We start from the raw sequence: 10,867 nt of genomic DNA on the forward strand, positions 1-10,867 counted from the left end.
CCTCCCCTCCTCGCTCCAGCCCTGGGTCCTTACCTCTTCCTTTCCTCCTCAGGGCCTCACTTCCTCCTTCCATCCCTTAGACTTCACCTCCTCCCTCCATCCCCGAACCTCACCTCCTCCTCCCGTCCCTGGGACCTCTTCCCCCCCCCACACCCATCTCTAGAACCTCCCAGCTCTCTCCACTCCAGCTCCCGCCCTCTTTCTCTACATAACAGCCTCCCCCTGGTCACCTTTCCCAGCCCTGGGGGTGCCCAACCACCCCCACATGCTCCCCCCTTATGGGGGTTGTCAGAATCCAACAGAAATGCAGAATGCTGAGTTAAATGTGAATTTCAGACAAATAGTGATACAAGTATGTCCCAAGCAGTATGTAGGGTATTCACCTCCTTTTTTGCCACCCGTCCAGGCAAATACTCGTCCACCCCCATCTTTATGAGCATCCTGGGCCTGCTCTAACAGTGACACAAACTGGGTGGCTTAAGACAACAGAACGATTTTGTCTCTTGGTTCCAGAAGCCAGAGGTCCAAATGAGGTCGTGACGTCTTGAACGTCTGGCCTCAAGAGATCCTCCCTGTCAGCCTCCCAGAGTGCCGGGATTCCAGGCATGAGCTGGGGCGCCCAGCTGTTCCCTTCTTACAAGGATGATGGTCATATTGGATTAGGGCCCACTCTCATGACCTCAGGCTAACTTGATCACATCTTCGAAGACCCTATTTCTAAAGAAGGTCACATTCCCAGGTCCCAGGGTGTTAGGACTGCAGCCCATCCTTTGGGAGACAAACGCCAACCCACAACACCATCTATCCATCAACCAACAACGTGCCCACCCCCCACTCTCATAGACACCTCCTCCTCACCTCTTAACCCCCCAGTGATCCACCCACCACTCATCTTCCCACCTACGCACCTGCCCGCCCACGCACCCCTCCTTCTCCATGTATCTGACCCCCCGACTTGTCCACCCAGTGCAGTGCTGGGAGCTCCACAATGAACGAGGGGCGTGCATCCTGTCCCTAGAAACTTCTCAGCATGGTGCTTGGCGGGTGGGAGGGCCGGGGTCTCACTCTGTTGCCCAGGCAGGAGTGCAGTGACAGTATCACAGCTCACCACAGCCTCGACCTCCTGGGCTCAGGCGATTCTTCCACCTTAGCCTACCTAGTAGCTGGGACTATAGGCGTGTGCCACCATACCTGGCTAATCTTTAAACAAATTTTGTAGAGACGAGGTCTTGCTATGTTTCCTAGGCTGGTCTTGAATTCCTGGGTTCAAGCACTCCTCCCTCCTCAGCCTCCCAAAGTCCTGGGATTACAGGTATGAGCCATCGTGCCCAGCCAAGGCCTTTTAAGAAGAAGCTTCCTTGCCGGGCTCGGTGGCTCAGCCTGTAATCCCAGTGTTTTGGGAGGCTGAGGTGAGTGGATTGCCTGAGCCCATGCGTTCAAGACCCGTCTGGGCAAACTGGCGAGACCTCCTCTCTACAATAAATCAAAATTAGCCGGGTGTGGTAGCACACGCCTGTAGTTCCAGCTACTTGGAAGGCTGAGGCGGAAGGATCGCCGGAGCCCAGCAGGTCGAGGCTGCGGTGACCGGGAGTGGCTGCTGCACCCCAGTCTGGGTGACAGAGTGAGACTCCAACTCACACACACACACACACACACACAAAGAAGCTTCCTTTCCCACAGTAATGATGGTGAGATGACCTGCCATCGCTGGCCCTCTCTAGGTCACTCAGCCCGAACGAAATCCCTGAGCTGAGAGGCCTTTTCAAGCCGCCGTCCCCCAGGGCGTCCTGCCCAGGGTCACCAGGCTCCGAGGAACTCACAGGCTCTGGGGCCAGCACAGACCCGGGTCCCTCCTCCTGCCCACAGGCTCCACCATGTACACCTGCATGCTGAATCCCCGGGGGGGCACCGAGAGCGACCTGACCGTCAGCCGCCTGGCCCCCGGGCCCCAGGCCTCCCCGCTGGCCCCCGCCTTTGAAGGTAAGAGGCTTCTGGCCATGGCGCCGTGACCGCAGCCTGTTCTGGGGACGGGTGGCCGTGCACGGCAGGACGACTGGAATGGGATGCCCTGTAATTTGCCGCCATGCCTTGTGGCTGGGGGCTGGGGAGATGAGCCATCTCGCTTGGGGCTAAATGCTGGCTTTGTTCAGGCTGCACCGCTGGGGCTCCAAGCACTCAGTGATTATGCCTTTGAACCTGTCCACGCTGCGGCATGTTGGAGCAGCTGGTGTGGGCGTGCTCAGTGCTGCGACTCCCCAGAGCGGAGGAGGTGGGAAAAAAGGCCGTGACTCCGTCTCTAAGAAGTCAGGTCCTTTCTGTCACTGACATCCTTGCTGTGGCAGTGTCTCGGTCCCAAGCAACCCCCATCTCAGGCCTGCTCAGGTCCTTAGAAGATGTCCGACTCTGCGCCCACGTGGATACTGGATTGCCCTCCGCAGTCCCTCCGCTTCTGCCTGCATGCCCTCAGGGACAGACAGTTCACTACTTCTGTTCCCTGTTTACAACCGTGGTTATTACACTGAGCCAGGGTCTGTCCCCTGCCACTTCAGCTCCCTGATGCCATCCCTGGGTTCACACAGGAGCAAACTAATCTCTGGTACTGTAGGCCACGTCCTCTAGGGAAGGAGAGGGAGCAGCGAGGGATGCCCTCTCTTTCTGTAGCCACCTCTGAAAGTCTGGGTTTGCAGAGGGGAAGATCTCAGCTTGCCTCCTGTGCTGGTGCCCGGGGCAGAGGCCCGGTCAGTGGAAGGGCTAGCCTGTTCGGGAGACCTTGTGAGTTCTTGGCTCTTGACCTGACTCTGTGCTGCGGCAAATTTAGTTGCATCCTTGATGGGACTCGGTCAGGGTCCCCTGGGGGCCGAGCTGGGGGAGAGAGGCCAGGGAAGAAAGGGGCCCACCTTCCATCATTTCATGATCCGTGCATCCATCAGCAGTTCTCGAGTATCCACTATGCATCAGGGCTTGGTTGGAGGCATCGAGGACCCAACGGTGGGCCACACAAAGAAGGTTCCAGCCCCTGCAGAGTGTCTATTTCTGGTGGGAGAAAACAGGATTAAAAAAATTAAGTGACTGGGTGCGGTGGCTCACGCCTGTCATCCCAGCACTTTGGGAGGCTGAGGCCAGTGGATTGCCTGAGCCCTGGGGGTTCAAGATCAGCCCTGGCAACTTGGCAAGACCTTGTCTCTATGATAAATAAAAAATTAGCCAGGTACGGTAGCTCATGCCTGTAGTTCCGGCTACTCAGAAGGCTGAGGTGGAAGGATCACCGGAGCCCAGCGGGTCGATGCTGGAGTGGCTGTAAGCGTGCTACTACACTCCAGCCTGGGCAACGGAGGGAGACTCCAACTCAAAAAAAAATTAAGTGGCTGGACGCGGTGGTTCACGCCTGTCATCCCAACACTTTGGGAGGCTGAGTCCAGGAGTTTGAGACCAGCCTGGGCCTCGTAGCTGGTTCACTTATTTAGTTTTTTTACTTTTATTTTTTAGTCAGGGTCTCACTCTGTCTCCCAGATTGCAGTGTAGTGGCACGATTACTACAATCACGGCTCACAGCAGCCTCAAGCGACACCTCTCTTCTACAAAAAATAAAAAAATTAGCCAGACACAGTGGTGCGTGCCTGTAGTCCCAGCTACTCGGGAGGCTGAGGCAGGAGGATCGCCTGAGCCCAGGAGGTTGAGGCTGCCGTGAGCCGTGATCATTGCGATCATACCACTACACTCCAGCCTAGGAGAGAGAATGAGACCCCGACTCAAAAACATAAATAAATAAAAATAAATAAATACAATAAGTAGACTGTGTAGGATGTTAAGAGGAAAAATGGAGCCGGGCTCGGTGGCTCAGCCTATAATCCCACGCTTTGGGAGGACGAGGTCAGTGGATTGCCTGAGCCCGCGGGTTCGCAACCCACCCGGACAACTTGGCGAGACCTCATCTCTACAATAAATCAAAAAATCAGCCGGGCGTGGTAGCGCACGCCTGTAATTCTGGCTACTCAGAAGGCTGAGGCGGAAGGATCGCCAGAGCCCGGCAGGTCGAGGCTGCGGTGGCCGGGAGCGGCCACTGCACTCCAGTCTGGGCGACAGAGTCAGACTCCAAGTCAAAAAAAAAGAAGAAAAATGAAGCCTGGAGAGGATGGGGTGTCTGCTAGGGAGGGGGAACAAGGGTCCTTGGGTGGGTTCAGGGACTGAGGGCCCGTGGGGCCTCCCAGGCTCCTAGGGGTGTAAGGAGATGAGGCCCGCAGGTTAGAGGCTGATGCTGGAGTCTGGGCCGGTATTGACCAGTGTCAGCCTCCAGTATCCGCCTCCAGCCTGCGAGTGTGGGGAGGTGTCCTGTTGGAGACCCTGCCCCCCTGCCACTGGCAATTTGGCGGCTGAGAGAGCAGGGCCAGCCAGAGCACGTGTGCTTCATGCAACGATGAGCTCATTCATTCATTCACTCACTCCCTCAACAGTCACCGTGGAGCCTTCCCCACATGGCAGACCCAGGGAGGTGGTGCAGGGGGGGAGATAGACGAGCTTAGAGGGGCTTCAGGGCTTCCACGGTAGACTGTCTGGATAGACAGGTGAGGCGAGAGACCCTGAAAACCCAGGTGATGGTGCAGGGGGCTGGGGAAAAGCCAGATGTTATGGAGACTGTGGGAAGTGGCGGATCCGGGATGAGGAGGGCTTCCTGGAGGAAGTGATGTCTGTCTGTGCTTTGAAGGATGGATAGGAGCCGCTGGTGTGGAATTGAAAGCCGGGCGGTGTCTGTAGGGAGCCAGGCATCAGCCCCTGGAGAAGGGAGACCCAGGCATAGCCCACAGCTGCAGACTTAGCAAGCAAGTCGAGCTGGGAAGATGGAGCGGAAGACCCAACTGAGGACGCTGGCAACAGAAATCCTGACCCAGCCTCTGCCACGGCCCGGCTCTGTGACTTGAGCCTCAGTTTTCCCCTTCTGTGAATTGGGGACAGAAAGACCCACCTCCTCGAGCTGCATAAGGAATGGAGCCAGGGCCCGGAGGGGAGAGGGGGCCTGGGGCCAGTCTTTCTGACCTCAGTTTCCCCCTCTGGGGAATGAGGACTTTGTTAGTCTCCCCTCACAAGGAGAAGTTATCAGGAGAGCACTTTGTAAACTGAGCCACCCTCCAGCGGCGCACACTGACACGCCTTTCCAGATGATTCTGGCGGCTTCCCAGGGCTGAGGGTTTCAGGGCAGCCGGGCTGGTGGGTGGGGTGGTTTGCAGTTGGTGGGGGTGACAGGGATGTCACAATGAGTCATGTCCCCCAGGGCGGCTCTGCGGGTCCCAGGGACACCACTCCATGGGAGGAAAGCACCACGTGGGCTTTGCTTATTTTCAGGCTTAAGATCGGCTCCGTTCTGGTCATGAATATTCATAGCATTAAATATGCATGTGTTGAGTACACGCGTGATCACACGGGTTGCCTCAAATCTCGCCAGTAAGTCAAGAGGGTGCGGAGGCTCACATGGGCCAAGGCTGCAAACAAAGCAGTTGTCCTTCTGAGTAACCTTTACGAATTGTTTTAGTATTACGAAAAGGGACACATGCTGGTGGGAAGCCCTTCCCAGCCCACGGCTCCCCCCATGCCCAGTCTCAATGGAGACGTGGCCCCGGGTGGCTCTGCAGCTGTCCTGGACCTGGGCTGACCACCGACCCAGGACCGGTGCTTTGTTTCCAGTGATGTTAATCAGGGGTGGCTGCCCGGAGGAGGCCTCTGCCGTCCATCTGGGCACAGGTGGCATCGGCTGCTCTCATACCCTCCTTGGAGAGGCCTTGAGGGTGTGGACTGGTAGGCCACACGGAGGGCAAGGGACTGAGAGGCAAGGGTTTGTGAGTGTTCGGGAGGTGGGGGTGGGCGTGCTGTCGGGCCCGGGCTGAATTCCAATGTGGTCTAACATCCCAGCCCAGGGACCAGGGACCCCTCTGGGGTCTGACTAGTCTTTTTGTCTTTGCTCTCTGTGTCCGTTTGCTCAAGCTGAGAAAGGGAGGAGGCAACCTTAAGCCTGGCCAGGACCCTGATGGCTTTCAACAGACTCAGGGGGCCGGATGCTGTGGGCCTGCCCATTTTGCAGATGAGAAAATGGAGGCTTGGAGAAGTGAGAGGTGAGGTCGGTGTGCCACAGAGCCACACCTGGGCCGGACTGGCCAAGGCTTGTGTGCTTCCCAGGACAGCGTCCTCCCAGGTATGGGGAACTGCCCCATGGGGTGTTGCCAGAGGTATGGGTCATGGGGCCTTAGGAGACAGGTCTTTTTCCACCCCCAGGGTTCGGAGGATACTCTGAATGCGAGGCTGGTGGGAAGGACAGATAAGGTCCCCAGGCACCGTCAAGGCACAGGCCCCTGCTGTGCTCTGCGGGGTTGGAGTGGTACAGGCGGACTTCTGGGAGGAGGTGATGTTTGAATTGGGTCATGGCAACCAAGGAGTGGCTCATCTCAGGTCCTGTGGAGGCAGCAGAGAGTGTGAGGGCCCGGGAGAATGCACAGAGGCCCCGGAGCACATTGGAGCTGAGTGTCCCATGAGAGGACAGGGGACAGGGGAGGCCATGAGGAACTGCAGGCCCACAGGGGCGGCTTGCTTTTGGACCACCAGGGCCGCGGGGAGCGAGGGTGTGACACGGCGAGACTGGGCATTAGGATGGTGAACCGGAGGGGGGTCTGGGGATAGGAGGGTTATCCAGACCAAGGCTTTTGTGGCCTGGGTTGGGGCCACCCAAGGGTGCTCTTTGGGATGAGGGAGTGAGTGGGTGACATGAGGGTTCAGCCTGGGCGATCCAGGACTGGGGTTTTGTTCACCAAGGGGTGTATTTGGTGGTCAAGGAGGCTTCCTGGAGGCTGAGGCCTGGATTGGATCTGGAAAGAGGCTGGATTGGGGCAGCACAGGTGGGAGGAGGGTGGTAAGGACCACACCCTGCCGGGACCTCAGCTGGGAGGCTGCCACGGGCCAGGTACACCTCTGCTCCTCCCCTGGTGGGTGCTGATGGTGGGGCCCAACCCCGGCTTGGGGAAGGAGGAGGGTCCCCAGCTCCAAGTGTCCAGTGGGGTGGCCAGACCCCAGGAGCACCAGGGCCCAGCTGCGAGTCTGCCTCAGCTGCTGCCTCCTTTGCTGGAAAGGGACGTGAGGGCTTCGGTTTTTCATAGCAGGCGGCTACACCCATGACCTTAATGACACACGGGGGGGATGGTGTGAGTGGTCCCGCTTCCCACAGCCACCCCGGATTGGGGCCAGGGGCTGGTGTGGACCTGCCTTCCCTCTGGGCCCAGAGCAAATGAGCTCTAAGACCGAACAGAGCGGCCTCCCACAGGACCAAGCCCTGGGAAGGGGACAGGGCCTGAGGGCTTGGCCATCACACTGCCATCTTTTTTTTTGAGTTGGGGTCTCACTGTGTTGCCCAGGCTGGAGTGCAGTGGCACGATCATGGCTCACCGCAGCCTCGAACTGCTTGGCGCAAATGATCCTCCCTCTTTAGCCTCCTAGCAGCTGGGACTGTAGGCCCCCACGCCCGGCTCATGCTGCTACCTTGATGCCTCCCACCAGCCAGTGGATGCCCCGGCCCCCGGAGGTTGTGAGGGGCGGGGTTCAGTGAGTGCCCAGCTCGCCCCAGGGACCAGGGACCAGGCACATGCCGTGGCTGACTAGTCTCAGCGTCCCTGCCCAAATCACGGAGCAGGATGTGGAGGCTTGGAGGCTGTGTGCCGGCTTCAAGGCCACACAGCTGCCCAAGGTCACAGAACCCCGGGCGGTAGCTCCCGCAGGAGGCTGGGTGAAGGTGGGCTGCCCTCAAGCATGGGAGCCCGGTGGCAGTGTGGCCCAGTGGGCATTCCACAGCGGTGGAGTCAGAGCCAGATGGCTTTCCATCTTCTCCCACCTTGTGCAACCTCTGGGAACCTCAGTCTCCTTTTCTGAAACCCAGGGATGGTGATGAGTCAGTGTACGGGGTGGGATCAAGCAGGTGTTTCCTGGAAAGCCCCCATCCCAGAGCCCATTCCAGCAAGCACCCATGTGGCCAGGGCAGGGACGCCAGAGACCCAAGGTCAGGGAAGTACAGGGTGAAACAGGAGCCGGTGTGGATGTTGAGGCTCAGAGAGGAAGAGACACATGTCCAAGGTCACCCAGCACTGGTGGCTAAGGCGGGACACAGCCTTCCCATGGCCTGATGGCCCTCGGCCCTTTCTGGATCGGGAAGGCTCTCAGAAGTGGCCATAGGCCTCACACACTCCCTGTGCAGCCCTCAGGGTCCTGCCCCAAGCCCCCCATCCTGGGAGACCCAGGTTTTGTCCTCAGTGAGAATCCAGGGTCCTTCTAGGAGTTCCAGAGCTGTGCTCTTACTGCTTCCTTTCTAGGAAAGGGCACTTGTCTCCCACTGTCCCCACCTCCCCAGCCCTGAATCCTGCTCTGAGTCCAGGTTCTGTCTTCCAGGGGACGGCTACTACCTGGCTGTGGGCGGGGCCGTGGCCCAACACAACTGGTCCCATATCACCACGGTGCTTCAGGACCGGAAGTTCCGGTGTCAGCTCATCGATGGCTCTGAGGACCTGGGCATGATCAGCATCCAGGGCCCAGCCAGGTGAGGGGGGCAGAGCCACGCAGCTGGGAGCGCCTGGGAGCACCTGACACGCCTGGAAGCATTTGGGAGCACCTGAGAGCACCTGGGCACACATAGGAGCATCTGGGGGGCACTAGAACACACCTGAGAGCACTTGGGAGCATCTGGGCATACATAGTAGCATCTAGGAGTCCCTGGGAGCACCTGGGTACACATAGGAATACCTGGGGGGCGTTTGGGCACACCTGGGAGCACCTGGAGACAGTGCCAGGCCAAGGAGGAGCACGAGGGCCTTGGCGTCGGTGAGGTCTCTCTGGCTGGCAGCAGGCCTGTGTGGAGTCTCCGAGGCCGGGCTGGGCAGGGATTTCTGGGAGGAAGCCCTGAGCTGCGTCCACACAGCTCCTGGGTCAAGTGGGCCTGGCATCGCAGTGGGGCCTGTGGACTTGGCAAGGGTCATCGTGCAGAACCGCTGGATGGGAGCTGGCAGAGAGAGACGGGGAGGCCAGGCTCTGTGGCAGGAGGGGCCGCGATCACTGCCTCACCAGAGGGGAAGGAGCTGGGGTTCAGGGAAGCCATGCAGGAAGCCTGCTTGGTGCCTATGGCTTTCCCTCCCAGGGTGGCCCACCCTCTCCATATCTGGGGGGCCAGGGGCCCCGAACGGCCACGTTCCGAGCCTCTGGCTTCATCACCATGGTGACCTTGGACTGGGAGTGGGGCTATTTTTAATGTGACGGAGACAGGTGGGCAGGAAGGAAGCAGGTAGCAGCTAGACAGATCAAGGTGCAGCCTCGGGGGACGGGCCAGCCTCCTCCAGCCTCATTATAAGCCACTCCCGGCGGGCAGTGGGGGACGGGCAGAGAGAGCTTGCCTCTGCCTGATAATTCTTAACTTTCTCTTCCAGATATCCTCTCTCTTTCAAAAATAACCCAAAGTTTCTCATACGAATAATAACTTTGCCACCCCTGATGAGGGCTAAGCTTTCTGAGTTGCTATTCAGGAAGTGCTTGGCACAGTTCTCCAACCAGGGGAGGGGCTGTTTGTATGTCAGACAGTGCCATGGAATGTTCTGGAAATGTTTCATAACTGTGCGGTCCAGTACGACAGCCGCTATGCCCTGGGTGACTGCTGAGCCCTTGAAATGTAACAAGTGAGCCTGAGTTTTTCATTTTAGTGAACTTAAATTCGAATAGCTTCACGTGGTTAGTGTATTTTTGGGGGGAGGGGTGGGGGTCTCACTCTGTCATCCAGGCTGGAGTGGAGTTGCGTGCTTCATGGTCACCACAGCCTCGACCTGCTGGGCTCAGGCGATCCTTCCACTTCAGCCTCCCGAGTAACTGGGACTACAAGCATGTGCCACCATGCCTGGCTAATATTTTGATCTTTTTGTAGAGATGAAGTCTCGCTATGTTGCCCAGGCTGGCCTCGAACTCCTGGGCTCAAGCGATTCTCCCACCTTGGCCTCCGAGGGACTGGGACCAGAACTGGGTCTCTGACAAGGAAGCTGGGGTCTTCTATCCACTGGCACAGCCTCTAGCACGCCCAGCCAGGTGTGCCTGTCCTGTCCTCACCCACCCAAATGGGGATCCCTGAAGCTGGGGTTCCCCTGGCCCTGCAGAGACTGCAGCCTGGGTTTGAGCCCCTCGAACCCTCGGCCCCAGACTTAGTCCCCTATGGGGAAGACACACAAGCAGCCCAGCCCCCCTATGATGCCTGGAAGCAGCGGTCTCGCTCTCCAGGGTTGGCAGTGCGTGGGTGCCAGGGGCTTACAGCGGGATCTTGGCAGATGTACCACCACAGAGCACCTTGGGATGGCATGGGTGGGGCTCCCAGCACCATGGGGGTTGGGATTAGGGGCTGGAGGTGTCCAGGCTCTGACCCCACCCAGCTGGTTACTCTACTTCTCTGTGCAACATGAAGGCCACCATAGCCAGCCTCTCCCATGGGTCATGTTACTCGAGGGGGCCACGGGGCCCATCTGGTCTCTGGGGACTCTGGACCTGGGGTGGGGGGTGGGCCTGGGATGTGGGTGGTGGGCCTTTCCTAGAAGCTCTGCCTCTCCTGGCCGGTGAGATTTGGGGCGTCCAGTGGTTAGATGACTGCTCCAGCCTCAGTACTCTGAGTACTATCTGAGAAATGGCAAGGCTGTGGACAGCTGAGCAATTATACATCTCCGGCTGGTCCCATGTCCTCTGGGAGGCAGCGTGGCCTTTCGTGGCCCCTCCCACCCTTCCTTGCACCTGGCACTGCAGGTATGGGGAGGAGGGCACCACAGGTGGGCACACTTGAGAGCTGTCTCCAAGTCCGGCCTCCACCTGGTTCTGCCAG

At 58.7% G+C, this 10,867-nt stretch overlaps 1 protein-coding gene across 1 annotated transcript in view; it reads left to right on the forward strand.

Annotated features, from left to right (window-relative positions):
* Positions 1–10,867, forward strand: part of SARDH (sarcosine dehydrogenase) — a 77,120-nt gene that overhangs the window by 42,989 nt on the left and 23,264 nt on the right. The window contains exons 14-15 of the mRNA XM_008070798.2: positions 1,867–1,980; positions 8,416–8,563. Coding sequence (XP_008068989.1) covers positions 1,867–1,980; positions 8,416–8,563 — 262 coding nt within the window. The remainder of the gene's footprint in view (positions 1–1,866; positions 1,981–8,415; positions 8,564–10,867) is intronic.

This window comes from Carlito syrichta, unplaced genomic scaffold, assembly GCF_000164805.1.
Source record: "Carlito syrichta isolate Samal-C Ts95f unplaced genomic scaffold, Tarsius_syrichta-2.0.1 Scaffold314018, whole genome shotgun sequence".
NCBI lineage: Eukaryota > Metazoa > Chordata > Mammalia > Primates > Tarsiidae > Carlito > Carlito syrichta.